General features: G+C 36.1%; 2 protein-coding genes and 1 pseudogene across 3 annotated transcripts in view; all 3 read right to left on the bottom strand.

Annotated features, from left to right (window-relative positions):
• The window catches only part of LOC110007385 (uncharacterized), a 59,874-nt gene that overhangs the window by 14,484 nt on the left and 23,972 nt on the right, over positions 1-21,418 (bottom strand). Inside the window, exons 10-11 of one of the 2 annotated variants that reach the window (XM_088849416.1) lie at positions 14,389-14,530; positions 11,915-12,060 (exon numbers count right to left, since the gene is read on the bottom strand). In XM_088849416.1, coding sequence (XP_088705542.1) covers positions 11,915-12,060; positions 14,389-14,530 — 288 coding nt within the window. Of the gene's footprint in view, positions 1-11,914; positions 12,061-14,388; positions 14,531-18,088; positions 18,447-18,882; positions 19,002-21,418 lie in introns of those variants that run through there. The other variant, XM_088849417.1, reaches the window with a different exon arrangement.
• Positions 1,761-6,506, bottom strand: LOC148780023 (uncharacterized). The gene is made up of 4 exons (XM_088849415.1): positions 3,095-6,506; positions 2,875-3,002; positions 2,713-2,788; positions 1,761-2,623 (listed from the first exon to the last, which is right to left on the bottom strand). The coding sequence occupies exons 1-4, from the start codon at positions 4,824-4,826 to the stop codon at positions 1,857-1,859; spliced, it is 2,703 nt and encodes a 900-aa protein (XP_088705541.1). The 5' UTR covers positions 4,827-6,506; the 3' UTR covers positions 1,761-1,856.
• On the bottom strand, positions 12,056-14,195 carry LOC148780022 (uncharacterized; annotated as a pseudogene).

Here is a 21,418-nt window from a genome sequence, read left to right as displayed (position 1 = left end):
TATATCGAGTTTGGCCAGGTCGACCAGCGCCTCACCCAGGTTGGCAGTGAAGATGGCATCTCATTTTTTTGGTATATATGTAGGGGTCCGAACCCAGACAAGGCTGAGTCAGCCCATTCGGTAGGTGGGTCAACCCACCCATTTCCCACCCCAAGCCATCTCATTTTTTGGGTATATATGTAGGGGTCCGAACCAGACAAGGCTGAGTCGGCCCATTCGGTAGGTGGGTGGACCCACCCATTTCCCACCAAAAGCCAATATTGTCCCTGGTGTGAACTTGCTCTTCTGCAAGGACAATGGCTTTACTACATGACAAATAAAATCCAAATTACTTCCAGTGAACTGAAGAAGATGACGATCCTAATCAATGCTCGATAACTTGGGAGCAACTAATCAATTAATGGATAAGACAGGTTTATTAGGAAGGATCATGGACCAAGCCATGATGAAGAAAAGAACTACATTAAATGTAAGTAATAGTGATACTAAAATCTACTGTTCACAATTTTCTTACTTTCTAAATCCTTACCTGCCAAGTGCTTGTTCTCGAGTAACAGATGCATCATGAGTATGGAATTCTGGAGCAAAAAATAAAAACGAAAATGTTGTTTTCAATTCCAAAATGCACACAATTTTCGCATTTTAGAGGAGCTTCAAAATAGTGAAACTGTTTACAGCTGACTCCTTAGCATCTGGAGCAGATCTCACTAAAATTTAAATAGCAAAAACTCACTCCCCTTTAAGCTGATCCATCATCCTACTACTGTCGTTTCTACTAAACATCAAATAAGCCTTAAATTGTAAACTTTAATCTCACTTAGATTCTGAATTAAATGACAACCTCAAATCGATTTAATCTCTTTTTCAATAAGCCATATCATTTGTTTTCTTTAATTTTTATATTTTAAATTCTCTACAAACTTAAGAAAGGCTTAGACCTTGAGCTTCATTTTTTACGCCTCAGCTTAACACGCCTTTCAACACTAATATACTTTAGAACACCATATATTAGTATCATACTATTTACTTCCATTCTTTACAAACAAATAATCATCGTTATGAATGAAAATCCAACACACAAACTAATACTTACCACTTCTGCCATTTATGAACTAAAATCCCTAGGAACCAAGTAATTTCAAAGAAAAGCATCCCATTAATTTTGAATTCTTTATCAAGCAACTGATAAGAAAACATAATTTAATGCTTTGGGTATTTTTTATGACTTATCCCTGAAGTGTAATAACTGATCAGGAAGAGGACTTCCAATTTTGCCTCTCCACCGGAAACCATTTAGATTTTATGATAAGTAATATTGACAAGACAACGTTATTTAAAATACTGATATTTACAATTTTCATTTTCTACATCCATGAGATAATGGTGTTCCAACACCAGTATTTCCAAAGAGTTCTTTTTATTTATAAAGAATTATGACATCATATTTATATTGCTTTATAGTTTAAACCAATGGTTTAAAAACCGGATCGGTGACCCGGATCGGGCTTTTCAAAAACCGATCCGGATCGGTGAATCGGCGATCCGGATCGGCGAATCGGCGGTCCGGATCGGAATCGGGTGAATCGGTCAGAATAAAGCTTCAAAAAAATCCGAAAAAATTATTAAAATTCATTATAAATATTGTTTTTTAGGAATTCAATAAAAAATGAGGGTACTCCATTAAGAATTTTCATGTTTTTGGATGAATATGCGAATATTGATATGTTCTTTCCCTGCATGAACCGCCATTCAACATTTAATTTACATCACACAAAAGGATAAACATAGAATTATCATGGAATAAGTATATCAACATACATGGACTACAATAAAGCATAAAATTAATAACATACGATCTAAAAATAAAATGATAGACGACGTTGTTGTTCTTCTTGGTCACGCTGGTGCCATTGATTGAATTCGTTTGACAATTCATTGATTCGATCTAAAAACGAATCATCGATATTAGCGGGCGTCTGACTATTCCCAAATCCCTGAGTGTTAGTGTTTTGTTGTGTTCCCAGTCCAAAATCCCCGAAGCTTGTCCATCCTTCATGCTCACCTGCACTGTCGTGCTCATCCCTACACTGTTGCTGTTGGGACTCGATATGTGAATAATATGGCTGGGATAGGGTGGCCTCAGAATCATCATCTCTCTCATTTTCTCTTAGACCCCCTTCCCACTCTCCCTCATTAGGTGCAATATCATCGACATATTGTGGATACATTGGCTGGCTGCTTCCTCTTTCATGCCGCTCATCAGTTTCTTCAATATCTTCATCACCGATAGCCTCAAGGAACGCTCTCTTGTGCAACACTGGCTCCTCCTCTTCGACTACCCATCGGTCTGCTGTGTCTGTGACAAATATTGTGTCTAAGTCTATCGGCCCATAGTCTTCAAGCTTCCTTCTTATTTGTCGCTCTCTGAGGTTTAAATTATAATGAACGTAGACTAGTTTATGAAGCTTCTCAGAAGCGAGTCGATTCCTTCTAGTAGTGTGCAACCATTGGAACGTACTCCAGTTGCGCTCACAGCCAGTAGCAGAACATGTTTGGGAGAGCACCTTAATTGCTATCCTCTTTAGGTGAGGTGCATCAGTACCATATATCTCCCACCATTCAGCTGGATTAAAATGTAAAAAGCATTGTAAGGGCAAGAACAATTCATAAGATTAAATATATGAATAAACAAAATATTAGCGAGGGGATAACCTGGATCCATCATAGTTCGAGAATTTCTGGCAAGTCTAGTTCCGAAGGATCCTATAGCATCCCTATACATAGCAAGCTAAAACAAATATATTACGTTTTAGTGCATTATTCCTCACAAATATAACAACTCAATGAAGTTCTTACCCGAACATTAAATAATACCTCTTGTATTGCTGCTACTTGGTTTCGATGGCTTCTCTCCAACCTTGCAATAATGTATCTGACCCCTTCCATAATCTTGTGGGGTTGTTCAGGTGTCAAATAGAAAAATTTTGGGTTGAAGTAGTAACCTAAAAAATATATAGGTAGAAAAATGTCATTTACAATTTCATAAAAAAATGATTTAAACTGAAACATTGTAATGATATAAATATATATTTACCAGCATAATGAATTGGACGTCCGAATTTGGTGTTCCACCTCTTTTCTATAATCTCGATCACTTTGCTAGCAAAATTACACTTCTCCCCAATAGCTGATTTCGCCCTCTCAATACCTTCATAAAGGATACCCATGGTAGCTTTCTTATCAGCATCCACCATTCTTAACACCGTGACCAAAGGGGCAGTGGCCTCTACAACACTGGAACATCGAGACCAGAACAACCTATTTGAGATTATGTTGTCCACTTTTATACCGGTACTGGACTTCGAGAGGCGGTCATTTAACCACTCTTCACAAGTAAACAATCTCTTTAATGCACCTTCAGATTGTCGAATGGAGTCCACAGCTAAGTAATCGGTCGCAAAGCGGGTTATGGCAGGCCTGATTATCTCTTTTTTCTTAGAGTGTTCTCTAAACAGAAATAATATTTTCGAGTGGTTGTATATAAATCTCGACACCAACCTTGCTTCATCTAGAGTCTCCTTCACAATTTTGATCTCACCGATTTCCTCTAACATAAGATCGATGCTGTGTGCAGCACACGGGGTCCATACTAGATGCTTCCTCTTATCCATCAACTTGCTGCCTGCAGAAACACATGCACGCGCATTGTCCGTAATAAACTGGACTACATGCTTATCCCCCACCTCCTCCACTATCTGATCATATAGTCGTACGTAGAAATTTGCATCCTTCTTCGTCCCTGATACGTCTTTGCTAGACAAAAAAGCTGTACCTTTTGGGGAATAGGCCAAGAAGTTTAAAAACTCCTTTTTGCTAACTTTATTCAACCAACCATCACTCATGAGAGTAATTCCTGTCCTTGGCCAACTCTGTTTATATTCTTCAATCCACTTTTTAACTTCCTCTACCTCTTCGTCTAATATTGGCCCACTGAGCTCATATGCCGTGGGGGGTTTTACCCCGGGCCCGGCTCTCTGGATTGCACTAACCATAGGTGGAAAATATGGGCTATTGGCTGCATCAAAGGGAATCCCTTTATCGTAGAACCATTTACCAACATATCTCCCTAACATGTTTCTTGTACCTTTAACCATGCCTTTTAAGGTCATCTGTTGTGACTTAGGCTTTGAGAGAAATGGGTCTTTACGACCATGACCTGCAATACTGGCACTCCTAGGTAACTTAGAAACAATTTCTTCAACAACTGATTCTTGTTGATACATATTGCCACCAACCTCTCCATACATATTTGAGCTGGGCCCGCCATACATGCTCGAGCTGGACCCGCCATGCATATCTGAACTAGGCCCACCATGCATATCGGAGCTAGGCCCACCATGCATGTCTGAGCTAGACCCACCAGGCATTCTAAACCCACATTCCCTCTGATATTGTTCATATAAACTCAATCTTGTGGCCATGTCCAGCTCATTATTATATTGCTCTTTTAGGTCATAATTATATTGCTCTTCTGTATCATTCCTGCTTGATGGTGTATATAAACTAGCTATCTCCTCATTCATCCTATGTTTGGCAATTTTTTTACCTTTGCTAGCATTAAGAATTGCCACCATCTGTTTTTTTACATTACTAGGGACACTAGTGCATGCAGAAACTTCTCCCTTAACCCCTGCCAAGTGTTGCTTGAACCTATGTACCCCACTACTTATCACTCTTTGACAGTAATTACAAATAATTTTGTCTTTCTTGTTGAGATCAAGTCTGACCCCATGTTGCCATGCAGGGTCTTCTATAGATCTTGACATGATTCAACTGTTTTAAGATGTAAAAAGTTTAAATTAACCTGACAGTTCAAAAAGAAAAATAATCACAATATGTAGTGATAATATGTTGCGGTAGTTCATGTAGTCATATTCGTTGTTATTTGTTATTGCAAAATACCTTTTTTGACAATAATATTTCGTACATATCAATTACAAACATTTAGAATAATACAAAATGCAAGCTCCAAACATGGCTACAACTCAATTATCAAGAACATACATTTTTTGCATTAAAAAATTAATAATAAAAACAATTCTTCAAAGAGCCGGCTAACATCAGTCATTCCAACTTAAAAATCCATGAACAACAAATAAAAAAAATACAGTTTTGTATTGAAAATATAATAACATGCATTTTTTTGCATAAATAATCCATCAACATACAATTTTTTCAACAAAAACTTTAACAATAAAAATTTAAAATATGGTTTAATACCTCATGATAATTAAAACCTTGTCACGATTTTCACATCTTTTCGGAAAATCATCAATTTTCAAAAAATTCGATCATGAAAAAAAAAAAAAAAAAAATTACAGCAAACTCAAACAATAAAAATTAAAAATTAGGTTTAAATGTTTAATACATCATGATAATCAAAACTTTATCACGATTTTCACATCTTTTCGAAAAATCATCATTTTTCAAAAAATTCGATCATGGATAAAAAGAAATAAAAAAAAAAAGTACAGCAAATTTTCAAAAAATTCGATCATGGATTAAAAAAAAAATTAACAAATTTTCAAAAAGTTCGATCATGGATTAAAAAAAAAAATTCATAAATTTTCTAAAAATTCGATCATGGATTACAAAAAATTCGATCATGGATTACATAAAATTCGATCATGGATTACATAAAATTCGATCATGGATTACATAAAATTCGATCATGGATTACAAAAAAAAAAAAAAACATAAAAAAACAAAAAATTCGATCGTGGATTACAAGAACAAAAAAAAACAATTCCATCATGGATTACAAAAAATTCAATCATGGGTTACAAAAAAAAAAAAAACACAAAAAATTCGATCAAGGATTACAAGTAAAAAAAACAAACATTTTGATCATGGATTACAAAAAAGTTGATCATGGATTACAGAAAATTCTATCATGGATTACAAAAAATTCGATCATGGATTACATAAAATTCGATCATGGATTACAAAAAAGTCGATCATGGATTACAGAAAATTCTATCATGGATTACAAGAAATTCGTTCATGGATTACATAAAATTCGATCATGCATTACAAAAAAAAAAAACAAAAAAAAACAAAAAATTCGATCGTGGATTACTAAAAAAGAAAAAAACAAATACATCATGGATAACAAAAAATTCAATCATAGATTACAAAAAACTCTATCATGGGTTACATAAAAAACAAAAAACAAAAAATTCGATCATGGATTACAAAAAAAAACAAACATTTCGATCATGGATTACAAAACATTCGATCATGGATTACAAAAAATTCTATCATGGGTTACAAAAATAAAAAATAAAAAATAAAATTCGATCATGGATTACAAGAAAAAAAAACAAACATTTTGATCATGGATTACAAAAAATTCGATCATAGATTACAAAAAATTCTATCATGGGCTACAAAAAAAAAAAAAAAAAAAAAAAAAAAAAAAAAAAAAAAAAAAAAAAAGAAAAAAAAAAAAATTTGTTCTTCACAGAGTCGTTTTACATAAGCGATTTTAACTCAAAAATTCACCTCCAAGTGAATAAATTACATCCAATTGACTATATTTTCTGATAAACAACAATATAAGGAATCAAAAACCTAAATTTTTAACACATTATTTCTAATATATCATGAAAACAAAATCAAAAGGCGGAAAAAAAAAAAAAAAAACAGCGGAATTTTTTTCCCCTGACATCTCACTGTTCATATCAAATTTCTTGCTGTAATTGACCAGATTACGTAAAATTAAAAATTTTAAATCATACTAGACACAATAAAGATTAAAAACCCTAATTATTGAACTCATTTTGTTCAAAATATGCCATGAAATAAATCAAATGGCGGAAAAACAAAAAAACCCAAAGTTCTTACCTGTTTTTGTGAACCGAAGCCTTCAATCTCCAAAAAAGTCTGTTTTTCTCAACGATTTTCACAAATTAGTAACAAAATCTTTTGATTCACAGCTTTAAGATCAATATGCCTACAAATTTTGAAAGATTCATGCCCTATTTGGCATGAAATTTCAAAAATGGCGGAAACCCTAAACCCCGAATTTTTCTTGATCCAAAAACAACCAATTTTTCCACCATTAAATCGTTAAAAAAGCTGAATAAAGCTGTTTACAGCCTGAAAAACAGATCACATGCCGAAAAAAACAAAAAAAATGGTCAAAAAATGACAAATTTGAAAAAAATCCGTGAAGAACACTGTGCAACCCGTGTTCTTCACGGACTCGCCGATTCCGCACAGTGAATCGGGCGAGTCACTGTGCGGAATCGTCCGGTTCTCTCTAGAACCGGACGATTCCCGGTTTTTGAACCGATCCGGTCCCTTTTTCGTGAATTCCGAGTCGAACCGGGCGAGTCCGGTTCGACTCGGCGATTTTTAAAACGCTGGTTTAAACATAGAGATAGAAAAGGTAAAGTCAAGTTACTACTATTATTATTTAACACAAACCACAGTGAACTAGGCTTAATCAGTGATTAAATTAGTCATGCACTCCTTGTTTCTATTATGCACTACATTCTTCAGATGACTACCCCATTACATATCTAATGCAATGCCCTATGGAGAGATCAGGTACTCCTTTGCACTATCTTACTCACACCTTGCTCTGTTATCTGAATCTGATGCAGACAACTCCATGATAAACCAAGTTCTGCAACTTCCTTTCTCCCTCACAATCAAAAGAAAAAGACGAAAAGAAAGGAAAGATGACTCTTTGATGGAAATCATAAATCACTCATCCTAGTAGCCACCATTCTAAAAATATAATACCCTATCAGTGAACTTGTCTTACATCTTAATGGGTCGTTTGGGATTGGATATAAAAATCCTGTGTTTTTTCTCAATACACTCAATACGTGGTTTTGTTGATTCTAGTATGTATAAGCACAATGCTGTTTGGCTGGCTGCTGAAAGAACCCAGCATATATAAAAACTGGTATTTTACCCTGTTTGGCACCATGAAGATGAAAACCGGGTTTTGGTTGTCTGCTGTTAATGCAGTTTAGCCGTTGATTCTATAAGTTAATGATTCTGTAATAATACATGGCCAATAAAAATATTTTTGGGGAACAAGTTATTCATAATATAAGAAATATATTAGACTGTTCGGATCATATTTTCCGGTATTTTTATAGGTCGAATTATGATTCAATCTCGCTCTCACTCTCTCTACATATACGACCTAGATATAAAACAACTATCATTATAATAATACTCCTATTCGTTTCAACACAAAATCAGCAAGAATATATGATAATGGCACGATTTTCTATCATTATTTTTTACCTAAAATTGACCAATGTCTTGTGCAAAAGTTAGTCCATTGCATACACAAATGTAACGCATGTTTACATGACAAAAATTGAATAATAAACATCAAATTTGTTAGTGGTTCTCTGGTGTAAAAAAATGCATCAGTCAATGTACTCCAATTGTTCAATACAATCAATAAATAATGTTACGATAATTTATGAACATGTAGAGCTCAAGCATGATAAATTTCATGCATAAAATTGGTAAGAACAATGCATTGAAGATCCATTCACATGTTGTCATTCCTAAAATGCAACAGCAGCATAAAAGTCTCATCGAGAAATTTGGCTCAGGAATATGACAATTCCCAGCACGCATTGTTTTTTCAATCACAGAGCAAATATAAGAAGACAAAACAAACAAAAAAATTGGAACACTCAGCAGCTGTGACAATATGACATGTAGCATATAAAAGTAGAAACTTAGCCAAACACATCAATGAAGAATTTCACACACGATTTGAGTATAGAAACAAACCAACACCCTTATGCTTATGTCTCACTGAGGTCATATCCAAAGAGAGGAGTAAGTTCAATTTAACATTCTCATATTCTTTTTATTGGTAAAAAGAATCCCGTATTGAGTTTGTTTTGACCCATTTCTATGTTTTATTTCAACAGAAATTTCTCTTTCTAGTAAGGGAATTGACCAAAATGACAAAACCCATGGAACAAACAAATCACAATGAGAAGAACAGCATCACAAAAATACCCAAAGTTAATTAACAGATCAATAGAAGAGATGGCATAAGGAAAAAAAAAAACACATGATCAACAGAAGATCCAGCCAAACAATAAACCTGTCAAAACAATTGGAAGCCCTATTTTTACTAGTTCTAACCTTGTAAATTTGCCTAATCAGCCTAGAAAGTAACCAAGGTCCAAAATTCAAATCAAGTCAAGCGCTACTTATCTCACACAATTCATAAAATGAACTACACGCATAGAAAAATGGATAGTTTCCAGAACTACAAATTCCATCCAAAATGGATAAATGAAAACAAATACCTCTCAAGTCAAAACAGCATGACTGGAGCAAGGGTTACTCACTGAGAAGTTCGTTAAAGCTCAAATTTGTGTTATCTTTAGCCCTATGTTATTCTGGAAATACAGCGAGTAAGCATAACTCAAATTTAAAGTTTGGATTTCACAGAGCTTGAGAAGGCTACAAGCAATACTGCAAATATTTTTGAAGGATGGAGAACATAAATTTTGTGGGAGATATTAATGGATTCACTAGTTATGGAGTAGAATTTTTAGGGTTTGGAGAGTGGAAAATGAAAGAAAGAGGAAATGGATAGAGTAAGTAGAGAGAAGGTACTAACCCAAAGCGAGGAGTGAGTTCAATTTTTCAAAGTCCTCAGAAATCCTACCTCGAGCTCTGGTTTTAATGGCTGAAGGGAGGTTGGCGAATCTGAACAAAACCCAGCAAAAATGGAGTTCAAACTGTTGATGATGCTACAAGCAAGGGATTCTTGTAGTTCTTGGCTTTTGTTATTGTGAAAAATAGGGAGGACAAGCTCGTTGCAAAGGGCCTGCAATGGCAGAGAGAGAGCCTTGCATACGAGTAATAAAATAGTGACAATAAGGGAGGTTGGCGAATCTGAACAAAACCCAGCAAAAATGGAGTTCAAACTGTTGATGATGCTACAAGCAAGGGATTCTTGTAGTTCTTGGCTTTTGTTATTGTGAAAAATAGGGAGGACAAGCTCGTTGCAAAGGGCCTGCAATGGCAGAGAGAGAGCCTTGCATACGAGTAATAAAATAGTGACAATAAGGGAGGTTGGCGAATCTGAACAAAACCCAGCAAAAATGGAATTCAAACTGTTGATGATGCTACAAGCAAGGGATTCTTGTAGTTCTTGGCTTTTGTTATTGTGAAAAATAGGGAGGACAAGCTCGTTGCAAAGGGCCTGCAATGGCAGAGAGAGAGCCTTGCATACGAGTAATAAAACAGTGACAATAAGGGCAGCGTGATGTTTGCGTAAAACTTGAATGAAAATATGCATACTCCAAGTTTTTTTAGGAATACGTGTATCTTCATTTTAGGCCTTCTTGGGGATGACGCAATACTGGGTTTGAGCCCTTGTATTGAGCCAAACGGCTCACATGCCTGAAAACCTGGTTATGTAAAAACTGATTTTGTATATCCAGGGTCCCCAAACGACCCATGACCCTCTTCAGTCATCAATCTTGCTGGCATCATTCAACTTAATTATAGATTATCATGCATTTACATATTGCAGAGCCTTGGATTCCTAAGCTGTGATCTTCCCTAAAAAGTTACCGGCTGATTCCAGTATTTCATCAAACTCAAAAGGACAGAAAACCATCTCCTTCTCTCCGCCTCAGAAATCAAAACAAATGTTCAATCATAGTCTTATTACCAGATTGACTCCCACATCCAAATGAAGGCTATAGATGAAAACCAGCTTTATTCGGCCGATGACATAATTTTAAAGGATCCAAATGTAGTTAAATACATTTTACATTTCCAGGCAATCCCATTGATCCCTATGTGCATTTGAAGCTCCGATAAGGAGTAACTATTAGAAGAAATATCTTTTGGACAAGGTCATCAAAGACATCTCTATACATAACACTAAACCACTTTGACATGGCCCTATGATCTACTCGATCGTGTTGAAATGTACATTTATTAGTCAAAAAAAATAGAACAAAAATTGATCTGTATTTTTGCTGTTTTGCTTTCCAAAACATGGGTTGAATGACAAACTTCAATAAGTTTAACATTAAAATGTTCTTCTTTTTTATTAATATGCATAAAATAACATTTGAATAAGTTTGACATTAAAATGTTAGCTTCAGAAATTCGAATTACTCAAGCAAGTATGCAAGCATACATGCAAACGCACAACATATACAAACACTTTGGATGAATCATGTATGTGCAGTTCTGCATACACGATAAAAGACAACAATCTTTCTATGAATCTAATGACTAGCATACGATGCATGCACAAATGACATCAAATATGTGAAAATTGGCCCTGAACTCTGCATGACAGTTGCACACAGCACAGACCATAAACCCCATGGCACAAGATGACATCTAGTTCATACCATTTTGCAGTGTGATTAAAGCCAGCCTTGGCTAAGACAAGCCAAAGGGAGAAGTGAAATTACTCAAGCTGACTTGGTGGCTCACCCAATTGACTTAGTTACTTCAAAATCAGGCCCAAGACAGTGCCAATCCAAGTTCCATCATCAAAGCTCCTTTAAGTATCATGAGGCACACCATGTACCAACAATGCTAGATATGGCTTTCTAAGTAAGAACCCAAAGCAATCACTTAGAAATAGGTGTCGGTATTACAAATAAACCAAGTGAAAGAGAAAAATTTTGAGGATTTTAACAAGCCACGTAACAGACTTCCAAATGGATGACAAAACCACAATACTACAGAACATGATTGAACTGAGGAAGCCAATAATGCACTTGAATGATATAGAGAGGTTAGTAAAAGGTTCTTTTTATTTTCAAGTTCAGGAGATTCCAGAAAATTTATGATGGTAAATTGCAAAAGGTCAGTAAAATACCATGAAAAAGAGACTCCGAGTCCAAAGTAATCTAAAAGAGATGACATGGTGATTTACAGCTGCATCTGGCAAGATGATATCTGTTCCAAGTGTAAACCTTTCACCATCATCAATCTCAAATCGATCCAGTTGCTTCACATCATCCACTACCATATTGCCAAACACTGATTGTTGTTATTTGATCTACTTCACTAAAGCAATTGTCAAAATATTACTACAATCAATCTAAGTATCAATACAATCATCTGCACAGCCACAAGAGACATACTTAACAAAGCAACATTGTGATTTCAATCATAGGCTCTCAACTTATCTTCAGCACATTATTGAAAGTTGGTTGAGGACTCTCAACCACATTCAAATGAGAATATAATACTTTGAGACCTTGGTGGATTAGATATTCCATGTATTTAAGCACACTAATGACAAAAAGTTGCACAATATTAGCAGCAAGATAAAGAAACTCACTTCACAATAGAATGAGAAAGAAAAGTAGTTAAAACGGATAGCTTCAAGTAACAATATTTACTCTACTTTAATATTACTCTACCAATTAAAGTATATAATTCCATTTTCGCATGGTAATATTAGGGTTTACGTTTGTAAAAGTAAATCGAATAGAAACACGGTCTCTGCCAACTTAATGCAGCCTAAAAAGTGCAAGTTATTCAAGAATTGAACTCTTAGGGAAAAAATGATCCAGGGCATCCAATGAGATACCCTTCTCCTCTACAAAAACAGCAAGCAAAATTGAGATACAAGATAGAAGAGACAATAAGGCAAGGAAAATGTTGATCATTGTCATCCATTCTCATAATCATATAAAAGAGATTTGGTAGTTCGATCAAGATAGACTCCAAATCATACCCTACACTAGCCATTCTATGCACAATCTCATGAGCATCATTTCTCTTATTCTGAGAACAAAGAATCCTAACTAACCTATTGCACACAAGTGGCATCAATTCAAATTTTTTCTGCCGTGTGGAAAGAAAAACATCAACAGCCATAGCCAGTCTGTCCTCCAAACAAAGGCCATTAATGAGCATCACACAACTAGGAGGTGTGACATCAAAATCAAATTCTCGAAGAATAGAGAAAATCTTAAGAGCTTTATCGAGCTCCCCACCTTTGCAAAACCCTATTAACCAAATGGTATAAGGAGAAGAATCCACAACCTTGAGCTTCAAATCCATCTCTATAAATCCTCTGATAGCTTCTCCCACTTTTCCTCGCTCAAAGTGTTCTCGTATCAATTCAATTGTGATGGCTTCCTTCTTAGAAGTAACGGCCTCTTCGAAAGAAAATTTAACCAAAGACTAAAATCACGAGTGACCCGCCCTTTTCGACACAATGATGTCATAAGGGCCCTGTAAACTACAACATCAGGCATATGCCCGTGGCTTGCCATTTGATCCAAAAGTGAAAATGCTTCCTCTTCTCTGTCAGCTCTTTGAAGGGCATCAATTAGAGTAGTATATGTGACTGCATCAGGAGAATAGCCTTGAAGCAGCAGCTCCTTGAGTAGCTTGAAAGCCCCATTAATATTGCCTGCCTTGCAAAGGCCATTGATCAGTATGTTATATGTTATTACATCAGGTACAACCCCACTTTTAACGAGTTCTTTGAGGAGCTTGTATGCCTTCAGAATGAGCCCAGAGCTGCAGAGCCTTTCGACCATGGATTGAAGGCTCGCGCTATCGAGCACAGGGTCAGAGCCTTGAGAGAGGCGGAGAAAGAGAGATGGGTTACGCCCCATCTCCATTTTATTGAACAGAATGTGGGCTTTCTCCATTGCACCAGCTTTGCAAAATCCATTAATGAGAGAATTGAAGGTCATCACAGTGGGGGAACACCCAAGCCTTTTCATCTCCTCAAAAATCTCTTCGGCCTTATTAACCAGGCCCTCCTTGCATAAACCACATATAAGAATAGTATACGTTGCAGAGTCAGGGAAGCAATCTTTCTTTGAGATCTCTAAACGCAAAGACCGAGCCTCATCTAAGAACCCAACATCACAGAGACCCTTAATCAACGTGTTATAACAGTAAGTATCTGGAACCAACCCTTTATTAGTCATTTCCCTCAAAAACCAAGTGCACCATTAATTTTACCAGCTTCACAGTACCCCTTGATCATCGTGGTATAAAGTACACAATCAGGGACTATGTTTTGTTCTTCCACCATGTTCCTATAATACTAGCAAGCTTCCTCAAACCTCCGAGCTCTAAACAATCCATTGAGCAAAGTAGTATAACCATTTAACCCAAGCATATAGTTCTCTCTCCTAAATGATCTTAAAAGCTCAAAAGCTTCATCTACTTTACCCAATTTGCAAAACCCACTTAGCATACAATTATAAGTGATATCATCAGGAATACACCTGTTATCTCTCATGGTGTGTAGTAATTTATGAGCATCTTTGCACAAACCAGAAATAACAACTGCATAAGTCATGGTGTTAGGAGAAATACCTCTCTCTTCCATTTCATCAAACAATAAAAAGGCATCTTGGGTTTTCCCAGCTCTGCAAAGCCCACTGATCAGAACGTTAAAAGTAGACTGGTTAGGTCGGCAATCCACTTTCAACATCTGGTTATAAACAGCAAGGGCAACCTGGAAAACGTCTTCCTCCATTAAAACATGGAGAATTGTATTATAAGTGAAGGTATTGGGCCAACAATTGAACTCATCCATCTTGCTAAAGCATTCTACTGCATTTTCAGCCATGCCCAACTTCATATAAGCAGAAATCATTACTGTAAACACTTCAGGTGAGATGGGTGTTTGCTTATAGGCACATTACTTTCAGGATTTAATAGAGTTTTTAAAAAAATTCAATGAGTAATGTTTTCTATATAGATATTAAACATAGTGATGGTATAAAATATTTATATATATTTTAGATGGTTATGCAAAAAGAATAAAAAATTAACTTGAACAATTCTCGCCTTGAAATATTTTTTGAGTTTTTCAACTAAAATTCACTTTTCCTTTCATTGAAAAAATCCATTTTGACTCTCACAAGAAATCATATATAACACTAACAGCTAGTAAGGCATGCAATCAAGATTCCCTTGCATGGGTGTTGTTGATAATGCTAACAGCTAGCAAGGCATATGGTCAAGACTAAACATATGTAGCTTATGAACATCTAATAACGTAAAAAACAGCATAAAATTAAATAAAGAAGGTAGACCCTCCTTTTAATTACATAAATCAGCATTAACATTTTTACAATGTTTAAACATCTGCCACAACATTTGGTATTGGTATGAAAAAAAAAATCTATTTCAAGAATTTAGATAGATTTCTAAAAATTAAAAACCAGCATTGCATAACTAAGTTTATGCCCTTCAAATAAGCATTGACAAATGAAGAAATGAAAACAGGGCATCAATATCTAACAAAGATACATAACTGTCACTATCAAACTGCTTATTATGAGATCATAATCAGAAAGCATATCAGCAGAAAAGAAACGGAAAATAATCCATATTCTAATAAAGAGAAAAGCATTCAAAACCTAGCTTCAAAATTCATGAACAAGCCCCACTATAAAAATCACATAATGCCTTATGCCAACTGCACCCTATAATTCCCACACAATCATGTCTCACTATATCTAACTTCCAACTAGATTATGACATTCTGTAATTCTGTAATTTTTGAACAAGCCTCACTATATTTAAACTTCCAACTAGAGTATGGCATTCTGTAATTTTGATTTCAATAGTTGGGTTGCGCATACAAACACCATGATATTTATCTTTTCAAGAGATTGAGGAGGCCAAAAAAATACTCAGGAAGCATCTGAGTAGAATCTACTTCATCACTGTAATAATAATTTCTAAATAATTGAGACGGAATGTGAAAATAATTTCACTACATGAAATGGTGTAGAACAAATTTACACACGAGGTAAGTCAGTCCACCAGCCTGCTTTTTTATTATATTAATAACCATATTAGATTGTGAGAAGAGAATACAGATCAAGTTAGAAGAGTCATTCCATCAGCCACTACATGATCACCATTGTTATATATAAATGTTTCATACTGAAAGAAATGCCCCCTGAAGCAAGTGAACAAACAGTACATTGCCCACTGTATAACCATTAGTCAGGGTTACCCTCACATTGCATCAAGACCCTATAAATCTTAGGAATAACCATACCCATTGAATATAGAGCAAACCTTATAACTCACAAAAAATTGCCCGAATGCATGCAGGAATGCAAATTAACGCTTAAAAATCCAAAGAGTTCTGATCACATCAAGACTGACCTTGTGGATGCAATTAACAACATATTTATCTGAAAGTCAAATTCCATCTAAAAAGCTCATGTATGCAACATGACAACCCAAGCAAAGCATGGTCAAAAGGCATTTCAAGAGAAAATGGAAATATTCAAACAGAAATGCAGACAATATACTGCAGCCATTGGGTTCAAAGGATGGGCAGGCCGCAGCCACCAAGTCCCTATTATCTTTTCCTTTTGTTTTTCCATAGGGGATTGCATAAGGGACAAACAATTTTCTTGAAAGAATTTTTTCTTCCTCTTTGCCGTTCAAGGGTGTACAATGTGCAAAGGGACTGGGGAAGGTGCAATATCAAGTGAAAAATTACACCTAAAAAGGTAGCATTCTTTTGACTAATGAATGTGTATATTGCTATCATGTTCATCATGCGTGTGCATTTGTATGTTGAGGAAGACAGATTTGTATCGTGTGTGAATGGTTTTCATGCCCATTGCCAGAGATGCAAAAAATGAATCTGTAAATTGAACAATATCAAATCACAGATTCACAGGTGATAAATAACAAAACAATCAAGCCCAACCTCAACAAAATCAGTCATTGATCAACATCTAATAACAACTAATCAACAAGAAGTACTTTATGGGAAAGTGTACTATAATCAAATTCACTATAGAAAACCATAGTCCATTCAATCATCAACATCCATTAAAAAAAAAAATCAATAGTTTTAATGGAGACAGATCCCCCATTTTAGCTCAGAGGACTAATACTTGCTGAGGTTGCAGTGACCATTGTTTCAACATGCTAATTTTCATTCATTTCTTCTTGAAAAGAATGAAAAATACATTTTTTACAATAAGTTAGAAAACAAATATAAGCAGCAATTGCCCTAGTTGAAGAAAAATATTCATGGAGACCCTATTATTCGCTATCACCATAGCAAAACAAACCACAGTTCAGAGCACGAATTGAAAAACTTAGAAACCAAGAAGATAAAGTACCCATTCTCTCTCATAGCATAAAGCAATAGAAATTTCAAATAATTCTAGTGAGAGAAGGAAGTGGCTTTACCATTGTTACAACTCCCCATTTACCACGAGAACGAGAAGAGGACAAGAAAGAGGGACCAGCAAAAAAATAAAAGAACACCAGCTAAAAAAAAAAAAACTTACATTGTTGAAGAAGATGAAAGCTTGCAAATGGATCCGCACCTATGGGTCGGGTTGCAGAGGGTTGAGAGAGAGTGGCAAGGGCTTTGAGAGGGGCAGGCCTTTGTGAGAGAGGGGCAAGGATTTGACACAGAGGAGTGAGAGAGGGGCAAGGGTTTCGTGAGAAGGGGGACTTTGAGCGGGGCAAGTGAGGGAGAGGGTTTGACGCAGAGGTTTTTTTCCTTCCGTCATTTTTTGTGCAGTAAACTCAAATGAAACATTACTTCGGGTCCGCGCAAGTAATGGATCCCCAATGACCTACTCCCCACCTTGTAGGCTGGGATTCCTTTTCACATGATTTGCTCCTTGTGGTGGTAAAACCTTTTCCTATGGGACAAGTTTTCATCAACCTTAAGCACAAACGAAATGTGCATACCTATATGTGCCATATGAAAACTGTTCCATACTGCAAGTTTTCATACGAACCAAACGAGCCCTTAAGAAGTGGGAGCCTTGAGAAAAGGTCGTGATGTTGAGCTCTAAGAAAGAGGTGTGTGGGAATGCTAGAGAAAGAAAGTGGAAGATTGAGAGCGAGTGGGAGAATAGGAGATGAGTGTGTGGGGTTGCTAGAGAGAGAAAATGGGAAGATTGCTAGTGTAGAAGCAGAGGAAATGAGTGAGTGGGGTAGGTTGCAAGAGAGAGAAAATGGGAGGTTCTGTATCCACTATCCCCTGATAGAAACTATAAACTTGAAACTAGCTTCATAAAACACTCAACAACCATAAGTACAAATTTGCAACCACAAACTTGAAAGTTACAAAATGCAAACTAAAAGTCAAAGAAGTTTAAAGAGTTCAAAAAGCAAAGCTCTAGAGTCAGTACAATCATCATCATTTCTTAAGTCTTGAGAGTGAGATTCTAAATTTCAAATCCTAATCAGAGACGTTATCTTGAGAGGTTCCATATGCATCATCATCACCATCATCACCGGCAGCCTCCACATATTCTTCTTCCTTGGTCTCATCTGAGTCAGTCTCCTCCTCCTCCTCGACCTTTGGAGCTGACTAGACCCAGCTCTACTCCTTTGTGCTCTAGTGTTAGGCCGTTCTTCTTCATTAATCCCTGTGGGTAGCTCGACATCAAGCCAAGAAAAATCATCACCCTCAAACAAATGCTCTAGTCATGAATCCATAGTCCACTCACTTATGCAATCAACCATAAGGTTCATACAATTGAATACGGTTGAGATCCATGCACTTTTGATACCTCTCCCTAAGCTCCTAAGCTGCTCACTATATAGCACATAAACCAAATCATTCAACTTCTTCTGCTCCAACCTACTTCTTTTTTTGGTACGGGGCTATGGTAGAAAATTGGGAAACAAGCAAAAGCAACAGATGTTTTTTTTAATGAACAACATTTGTTACTTTTGCTTGTTTCCATGTTTTCTACCATAGCAAAAGTAACAGATGTTATTCTTTTACACTTTTTAGATAAGTTGATTTTAGAAAATTGAAATTTGAAATTGAAATGTAAGAAATAAGGATTAAGGACTTACATGCTCAAATGCACTCCAATTGCGTTCGCAACTAGAGTAGCTACATGTGAGACTCAACACTTGAATAACGAGACGTCGTAGATATGGTATCGTGCTTCCATAAAATGTCCACCATGCAGCTGTATAACATAATTAACATTTTATAATTTAGATTTTAGATAAATATTTAATTATGTGTATAAATGGAACTATACATAAACAAGTAAAAAATTGTAAAGCAAACAAAATAGAAATTAGAAAGGGTGCTTTTGGTCTTTACTTGGATCTATAGTGTTCCTATTTCGAGTAGCAATCTCTCTCTCAAAGTTTCCCAAGGCTAACTTGAACTTAATCAATTCTTGGCTCTGGATCTCATCTTGGATATCTTTGTTAGGGACCAACCTCTCAAGCACATCTAAGTACCCACCACTTATTACACGATCAGACACAATAGATGGTTGCTTGTAGTGAAAAGATGGATTTAAAAAAGTAACCGGCTGAATCGAGGTGCCTGTGGAGCTGGTTATCACATCTCCTAACAATAATTCCAAGTATAGCCTTGCATTTATTTTCATCATCCTTTAAAGCCTTTTTTATCTCTCCTCTTGTCCTAGCCATTGCCTCATGTACGCAGGCCATCGCGGGCTTCACATCACCATCGACCAATCAAAGCACACTCATTAAAGGGCCAGCCACCTTCAATGCATGATATATCAGATTCCAAAAAGATGTATTCATAATAATTTGTTCAGCCTTACTCCCATCCCAATGCTTTGACCACATGCTTTGACTCTATTGTTCTGAAGCAAACATGGTCCTCAAGGCATTTTTTTTGCTTGCATTAGCTTTGAAGAGTGAGAAATGATGTGGAAAATCTAGTGACACCCGGTCTCACTAATTCCCTTTTCTTTGTATAACTCCTCATCATACAAAGGACTATGATGTGATTATAAATAAATCCAACAACATAGCTTTTGAAATCACCCCACTAAATATAGATGTAGTACCCATTTCCTTAAGCATGAAATTTACACAATGAGCTGCGCAACTAGTCCAAAACATATGTGTCCTCTTCAAAGTCAATAAATGCCTAGCTGCTGCGTAATTGGCACCATTGTCAGTGACAACATGGACCACATGTTTCTCTCCCAAAAAACTCTATTATCTCATCCATCAAGCCACATAAGTATGTAGCATCATGTGACTTGTCTGATGCATCCACAGACTTAATAAAATAGTACATGTTGGACAGTTAACCAAAAAATTAATGAATGACCTCGACTTCCCATCAGACTATCCATCACACATAATAATTGCTCCATACTTCTCCCACCTTCCCTTTGAGAAATCAAAATTTTGTTAACATCAGAAATAGCATCCTCCAATAAGGGCTCCCAAATCTCATTTAGTCAAGGAGGATTAAGTCTTGGTCCAAATAACCCAATTGTCTGGACCATACACGCAAAACTATCAAGGATTATAATATTGAAAGGAATGTTGGCCATATAAAACCACTTTGCAATGTACTTACATACCTCCTTCCACTCTTCTTTCTTGTATCAATTTTCAATTGCAGTTTGTTTAGTTTTTTCCTCCTCTCCAGAACCATAATTTTGGAGTCAGGGTTGAAAAAATTATCTATTGGCCCCTTGGAGAGAGGTGTTTTTTTCCAACGCTACCACCAATATTTATAACCCTCTCTCTTGACAATGGAGTACCCATTTGCCTCATTACAACTTCTGACATATCCTCCTCCTCAACATCATCATCAAATAATTGCATTTCATCAATTAATTCTTTGGATTTCATTTTTTTCTTCTTTTTTTGTTTTTTCAAGCTATCCATGTATTCTCTGATCTCTTTTTTTATCTCTTTTGTAGCTTGTGGGCATGCTCTTACATTCTCAGAAATACCGGCGAAGTGCTCTTTTTACCGAAAAATACCCCCCATATAAGTATTTCCACAAAGCATACAAATCATACAATTTCGATCTTTCTGATTTTTTTGGTTTGGCATATTTTCAAGCTAGATCCTTATTACTAGAAGATTGGGAAAAAGACATTGCCCCAAAAAAAAGTATTACTGTAGTACGAAAAAGAGTTACTGGTTACTTGAAGCAAGTATCGATTTCTTCTCAGCCCTTGAAACCCTCAATTTGTTGTCAAAACTTCGCCTAAACTTCCTCAAATCAAAACCCAAAAAAAAAAAAAAAATCAACAAACAAGCACCAAAAAAAATTGAAAATCTAAGAAATTTCCACAAGAACTTTTCTGCCACTTTTTTTTTGATCGATTTGATCCAAGAAAAGACACGGATGTGGCTATTTTTTTGTTGTTTGGGGGTTTAATACCCCTTAAACACTTTCCCCCTTTTTTGAGGGTCAAAAGGTCAAAAATACCCCTGCTCGAGGAGTTTATTTTCACGAAATTAGCGTGCTGCATATGCAGTGTATGCGAGATGCAGCCGCATATGCAGTGTATGCGAGATGCAGCCGCATATGCAGAGAGAAGTGGCGCATATGCGGGCCCATCGCTCCATAGTGCATATGCGTGACCAT

This window comes from Amborella trichopoda, chromosome 10, assembly GCF_054954075.1.
Source record: "Amborella trichopoda isolate Santa Cruz 75 chromosome 10, AtrichopodaSantaCruz75HAP2 v2.0, whole genome shotgun sequence".
Taxonomy (NCBI): domain Eukaryota; kingdom Viridiplantae; phylum Streptophyta; class Magnoliopsida; order Amborellales; family Amborellaceae; genus Amborella; species Amborella trichopoda.
Note: the sequence above shows the minus strand (reverse complement) of the source record. Positions and strands in the feature narration are given on the sequence as shown.

Bases quoted from the DNA above. Each gene is read 5' to 3' on its own strand.
- LOC148780023 (XM_088849415.1), bottom strand. From the start codon at position 4,826: ATGTCAAGATCTATAGAAGACCCTGCATGGCAACATGGGGTCAGACTT. The intron at 3,003-3,094 runs GTAAATATATAT...TATATTTTTTAG, and splicing joins ACGTCCAATTCATTATGCTG to GTTACTACTTCAACCCAAAA. The intron at 2,789-2,874 runs GTATTATTTAAT...TATTTGTTTTAG, and splicing joins AAGTAGCAGCAATACAAGAG to CTTGCTATGTATAGGGATGC.